The sequence below is a fragment of the Perca fluviatilis genome, chromosome 16, assembly GCF_010015445.1.
Source record: "Perca fluviatilis chromosome 16, GENO_Pfluv_1.0, whole genome shotgun sequence".
Classification (NCBI taxonomy): domain Eukaryota; kingdom Metazoa; phylum Chordata; class Actinopteri; order Perciformes; family Percidae; genus Perca; species Perca fluviatilis.
The window spans coordinates 18624074-18630855 of NC_053127.1; the positions used below are offsets into that span (position 1 = coordinate 18624074).

Below are 6782 nucleotides of genomic sequence, written 5' to 3' on the forward strand. Positions count from 1 at the left end.
AGTGCAACATATCATCAAATGGAAAAAATGTAATGCTCGTGCATCATACAGAATTGATCTAAAATCAAAAAAATATAATCTAATCTAAAAATCATACAGAATTTTGCACATTTGATAAATCTAGTATCGTTGGAAATCTTGTTATACAGGCATGACTAGAATTTAAAGCTGCTATAATCAATATGTTTATTGATTGATCAAATGACTACTTGTATGTTGCAATGCAAAACTTGTTGTTGCTTATTTTGACACCGTTCCCTGAGGATCCCTGAAAAAGTTAACGTACCGTGAACCGCCGCCGACAGGCAGCTCCCGCGCACCGCCCATTGTGAGTCCACTGCGCCACTGATTTAAAGCCACACGTCCCGCTCCATTGTCCGCTTTTCTCTGGGCGAGTATTCCGTATCTCCTGAGAGAGCTCCAGCCAGCGTGCAGCGGGGTCTGACTGTCCAGGCAGAAAGCCAGTGATCCGAGCAAGCACTGCGCCGCTGCCACGGCATACTGTGGAGCTGCTGAACTCTGAAACAGTCGTCCTAAATTTGCAATTAGCCATAAATCTTTGTAAAACGGCCCATATTTGAGCTTTATATAGTTGATTTCTCGCATAAAAAAGTCTCAGAAGTGAATTTAGTAATGCAACAGCAGGCGAACAATGTATAAAGTGTCTGAGATTTGCGCGACCTAGATTTAGAAGACTAACTGACCTCAGATCAGTTAGTGGCCTATGTAAATGTTGGGGCGTTACAAAGATAGAAGGTAGAGCCAAATGAGGAGTTGAGAAGTTGACGTCAACTTCCAGCTTTGTTCAGATTCGCCCGTTTTCAGAGGCAGTTTCAAATTGTGAGATTTGCAGAGGAAAGAGGTGTCAATGGGATTTTGAGGTTCTATGTCCTATTTACCCACCAAACTGTCATTTTTTTAACAATGACAAGGTAAAATCGGTTTTGCATTCTATCACTTTAGCTTTGTTTTTAATCTCTACCGACCCGAGGGAAATATCTGCCTCTTTAGCTGCTAAATGCTCCACTATGTTCACCAGCTAACTTTTTTGGTGACACATCATCAAAACAGCGGTAGAAGCGCTGATAGTAATGATGCACAAAGCAAAATTCAAGGAACACTCCCTCTTACAGGGTACAGGATTTAAAAACAAGAAAAAGCAAACAGCACATCAGTTTTCCTCAGGGTCAGACAATCACACACCGGCACATAAATCTTGTGTCATATATATTTTTTGCAATTCATTCCCATTTTTATTTAAATGTCTGTATTCTGTGGGCAGGATGGTGCTCAGTCGGGTAGCGGTGTCCAGGCTAGTTTCCAGTGGTTGTCGCTGCTACAGTGATGATGCTCCAGATGACATGGTGCTGGGCAGGTGCATAACTTCTCTGGGTGTTCCCATCACACACAGTCCACTGTTCCACCAGGTAGAGAACAGTAGACACACACACACACACACACACACACACTTCTTTATATGATTGTGAGGTACTCCCTTAACTACATTTGCTTCTCAACCCCTGAATGTTGAGATATACTCAATCAATTGATGATGTGTTGGTCACTATCTTTAGTTTACAAGTCCCATAGTGTTCTATAATGTCCTATAAAGAAACTGATATGTAACTGTAAATTCAAAGAACACATTCTGGAAAGGTCTATGTAACTTGGTACTAACATATCCAGACAGTGTTCAAATTGTACGTAATGTAAAGTAACCTAGAGAGAAAATGTTGGTCAGTGTACAGCAGGTCAGCTGAATTTTTTTTTTAAATTGTCTACAGGCATGCATACAATTCACCATATGTGAAGAATACGGTTGTGCTTGGGCACTTGGGACCAGTAGATTGGTGGTATCATTGGTATCAATCAGTGATATCAATCATGCCCAAATACAGCAGATTTACTACCCTAATCTAAAACCAATATATATACAAAGGGGGAATCAGCTTTTATAACCGTCATTATGACTGGTCAATGTGTTGGTATATATATATATATATATATATACTGTATATAATATCACGAGTGTCCTAGTTTACTTGCAATTAATTGTAAATTAATCCCACATTTTTTTAACTGTTCTAAATGTACTTTATTTTCATGAGTTTTTAATTATCAAGTTGTATTTGAGACTGGACATACTCCGGTGGTAACTCAGTTCACATCGACAGTACATGCAAATCACTTTAGTCTTGTGGAGAGAACCATCTGGAAGGGCTTTGAAACTCATCTTTCCATTCTAAAGACCTTTTTCTTTATCCATTTCTGATTAAGGAGCTTTGTTTTTGCTAGCCATCCACTCCCGTTGGATAGAGGGGGAGAGACGTCAGCGCAGTGTAGTGTTTAACCGAGGATCTGTGGACTGCATGCATGGGAATGAATAACAATAGAAATATATTTGAATATATTTCTAAGTCTATAAGACGGTCTGAAAAGACGGTTACTGCTGAGTGTACACACACACACACACACACACACACACACACACACACACACACACACACACAGATAAACCACTTGTTCTTGATATTTTAGGCCCGACCGTATGACTACTCTGAGACATTGGAGCAAGCCGTCTCCTTCCACAAGCACTGGAACATAGATCCTGTGGTCGTCTACAAACACTGGCTGCAGGACACCCCCCCACGAGATGAACTGTAGAAAGACCATAGACGGTATATAAAATGGACCAACAGATCCCGTTGCTCTGGACGGAGACCAGTGAAGGATATTAGAAACACTTTTCCGGTGAGCGCTAGAGTTACTGCGCAGCCTCCAACTGAGAGAGACAACGTAAATGTGACATGAGCAACGTGTCTGAAAGTTGTAAGTCTTCTGGTAGCTGTGCCAAGAGAAATCTCAATCATTCCCAATCTTACAGAGACGGAGAGTGTAGGTATATGTAAGGAGATAACATAGGCACAGGCTAATTATTGCTAACTAACATGCTAGTTAACATTAGTAATTAAACTTAAACAGCTAATGTAAGTCGAAACTGCCTGCGAGCTTCTCCTGTACTATACGGTAATTCCTCTACTGTGTGACAGAAAGTCCCGTGGTTATTACACAATCGTTAGCCTATTTACGTGAGGTACAAGGTAATGGAGCCTTTTATACATTGTCGTGTTTCTTTAGAAATAAACAATGGACAAATAAAGTCTTTAAACGCTTCAGATGTAAAGTTATTCGCTGTCAAAGTGACGTCAAAATGAATGGCAGTCAATGGGATGCTAACAGGGGGGTGAGTGCTTGTTAGCATCAAAATGGCCCCATAGGAGCTACGCGTTGTGAGGAGAAGCTTACCCCCTTGAGAAAGACTGTGTGTATGTACACTGTAATGTAAACAAAGATTCAATCCAAATTTGCTCAACAGCGTAGAGCAAACAAGCAGCGACCACTACAGTGACTGTGATGTCCAGAGAGACCTGGAAAACGTGCCCTGACGTGACTTGTTTAAGCGATCGCAGATAATTATCACCCAACTTTGCAGCTCTACAGAGTGTCACTGCTGTCACTTTACCCCCAGACAAAATTTTAATCATGAACCAAGATTTAATTTATTGAAGAAAGACTGATAATATATTTGATATAATGTCAACAGTGTGATCTGATATGATCTGTGTTTTATTGGTGAAGAGACATCCAGTGTTTTGTTTTATTCATATATTTATTAGCCAGGTAAGGCCCTTGGAGGTTGGAAAACTCTACGGAGACCTGGTCATGACGGCAGCGCAAAACAGTTTCACCCAAAACAATACAAAATTAGGCAACAGCTAAAATAAAATACTAAACAGGTAACAATACTAACATGCTAAAATACATGTCAGCTAAGAATAGAGACAATTAACAAAGGAGTAATTTACCATATAACTTACAATAGTCTTGATGATAACAACATGATGTGTAAATGTAAATTTTTTATGAACTTGGTGGTTACCACATAGAATAGGATGATGTGAATGAGTCTCTAATGGGGGAATTTAAAATAGAGTTTGTTGAATTTTATCTTTGATCTGTGAACAGCAGAACTGTGTGTTTGTGGCTTAGTCAGTGTGGATGGGTGTAAAAGTAATTACAGCCACAGATGGCAAGCCTGTGTTAAAATGCCATTTTGCAGCTGTTTTCATGAATATATAAATGTTTGTGCTTGCTAGCTAAAAACCTGTTTGCATTTTTTAATAACTTTAAAAGAAAATCTCCATTGCATTTAACAAAACGTTTTTGTGCATGTTTTTTTTTTGCCTCATTACAGACTATTATGTGCTTGAAGTGAGAATCACATGCTGTAGGACATATGGTCCACCCATGAGAAAGAGAGAGTCATGAGTCAAGCTTTGAGTTTGGGAGCTCTGGCTTCATATCTTAAGCCAGCTGTCAAAAATTGGGGGGTTACTTTCGATTGCAACATGAAATTTGACAAGCAGATCAGCAATGTTGTTAAAATGAGCTTTTTCCAGCTTTGTCTCCTGGCTAAAGTTAAGCCCTTCCTTAACAGGCATGATCTAGAAAAGGCGATTCATGCTTTTATTAGTTCAAGGTTGGATTACTGTAATGCTCTTTATGTTGGTTTGAATCAAACCTCCATCTCACGACTTCAACTTGTACGAAATGCTGCTGCTTGCTTTTTAACCAATACACCATGTGCTCACATCACTCCCGTTCTCTACATCCTACATTGGCTCCCTGTGCGTTTTAGAATCAATTTAAGATTTTATTGTTTGTTTGCAAGGGGCCTTAAATGGCCTGACCCCGGAGTATTTGTCAGAGATTCTAACCCTGCATGAGCACAACCGGTCCTTGCGGTCTTCAAATCAACTGGTTTTAGAAGTCCCAAGGTCTACGTATAAACAGTGGGGTGATCAGGCTTTTGCCGTTGCGGCCCCGAGACTCTGGATCAAGTTACCCCCTGATATTCGGACAATTACAGATGCAGATCTTTTTAGGTCTAAACTCAAAACCTATCTGTTTAGAATGGCTTTGAATACGTAGTAATGGTGTGACCATTTCCTCTTCCTGTTTCTATGTAACCTTTTCTGATTTTACTATGTTCTAAGTTTCATTCTTTTTATTGTATATATTGTATGATATGTTTTATTCTTGGTTTCTGATGTGAAGCACTTTGGATACCTGCTGGTTACTGTAAAGCGCTATATAAATAAACGTTGATTGATTGATTGATTGATCATGGCTTGCAAACAAGCAAAGTGGCAGTTGGTCCCCCCCCCCCCCTCTCTCTCTCCTCCTCAATAGCATTTAAAGCTACAGAAACAGAAATGGCACATCCTAAGGAAAGCTCATTGTGGGACTGGCTCTAGTGGCTATAATTCTGCACCAAGGCTGAATTTTGGGAAAGAGTCTTCAGATACAGTATTATGAGACTACTCAGGCCTATATAAGCATCCAAAAAGCAGCATGTCATAGGACCTTTAAAGGTCACTTATTTGATCACCACATGGGGGAGACCACTCCTTGATGATATTACATTTTCTTGCCTCAGTCTGTTTGTGTCTTTCATTTTCCAAACTTGTTGAAGTCTTGAAGTGCCTTAGTATCATGTCACTGTGACATTAGTTACTATAGCAACAGGGACATTGACAGTCCATAGTGACTGTCCCGTTGTGACAGTTTCTCTTTGTGTGATGCTCGGCAGATTCATAACACCAGAGAATAATTGCTTGAATTGTTACCGGTGTGTGTTTAATTGACATTGATATGATTTGTCACATCAATTCTGTGTGAGGGAGATAAAATGCTTTCAAACTAACTAACTTGTGTCTACTCTCCTTTGCTCTTCTCAACTGAAGTTGAATTTTGAATTTTTAATTGCAATTCCCTTAACTTTCATATCAGGTTGCAACTGAAGAGATCTTGTACAGTTCTGTGCATATTTCATGTATAAATGTCTCTACAAACTCCACAAAAATGGATCACTCTGTTCCACTTGCAACTTTCATTCACAGACACATGCGCGCGTGCACACACACACACACACACACACACACACAGCCATCATTTATGCATCTTTCTTATTGACACACACATTAGATGTTTTCAGCTCTGCAGTTGACAAACGAAACCGTTTGAAAGCTGTTGCTCATTCGTTACCATCAATGAACAGTAAGTCAATCTGATTTGGTAAACAGATGGTTCTTATTAGTCTGCTTAAGGCCTTTTATAAACTATAAATAAGATTTAGCCATGGTTAGATTTAGTCTGTTGACTATTACTGCATAAATGTTTTTCATTCTGTTGGCCTTCCTGTTCCTAAGGGTCCTCCTTAGGAACAGCTTCTTTAGCTTTCAGTACATTTCTGATGAAATATTTTTCTTACTTTTTTAAAGAGAGAGAGAATAGAGGAAGTTATTTAAATCTGTGCTCAGGGGTTGTAAAATATTTTGTCTGGTAATTATATTTTCTACACACACAAGGCAAAGGAAAAGAGGATTTGTCTCATGTTTTTTAAAAGGGACCATCAGAGTCACTTATCTGGCCTAGTTTAGGAATGGAAGTGAGGAGGAACGTATTACCAACCCATTAAAATAATTAATTTAATGCTAAAGCTGCTTCAAAGAGAGATAAGAAGAACACATTTGTGAAAGAAGCTTGTTTAAAATGATGTTGGTTATTTTACAGCGCTGAAAGCTTTGATATACTAGAGGAATAGTTAATTGTTTTCAAAGCGCACACAGATCCCTTCTAAGATATTAACCCACTGCCTGACTGGTATCAGTGAGCCACTTACTACCCATATCACTGTTATGACAAGGCACAGCCGCTGA

At 39.3% G+C, this 6782-nt stretch overlaps 1 protein-coding gene across 2 annotated transcripts in view; it reads left to right on the top strand.

Moving 5' to 3' along the window:
* The window catches only part of b3glctb (beta 3-glucosyltransferase b), a 21432-nt gene extending 18666 nt beyond the window's left edge, over positions 1-2766 (top strand). The window contains exons 14-15 of one of the 2 annotated variants that reach the window (XM_039776693.1): positions 1283-1427; positions 2539-2766. In XM_039776693.1, the coding sequence (XP_039632627.1) occupies positions 1283-1427; positions 2539-2664 (271 nt within the window). In that variant the 3' untranslated portion in view covers positions 2665-2766. The remainder of the gene's footprint in view (positions 1-1282; positions 1428-2538) is intronic. The other variant, XM_039776694.1, reaches the window with a different exon arrangement.
* Positions 2767-6782: the final 4016 nt, after the last annotated feature.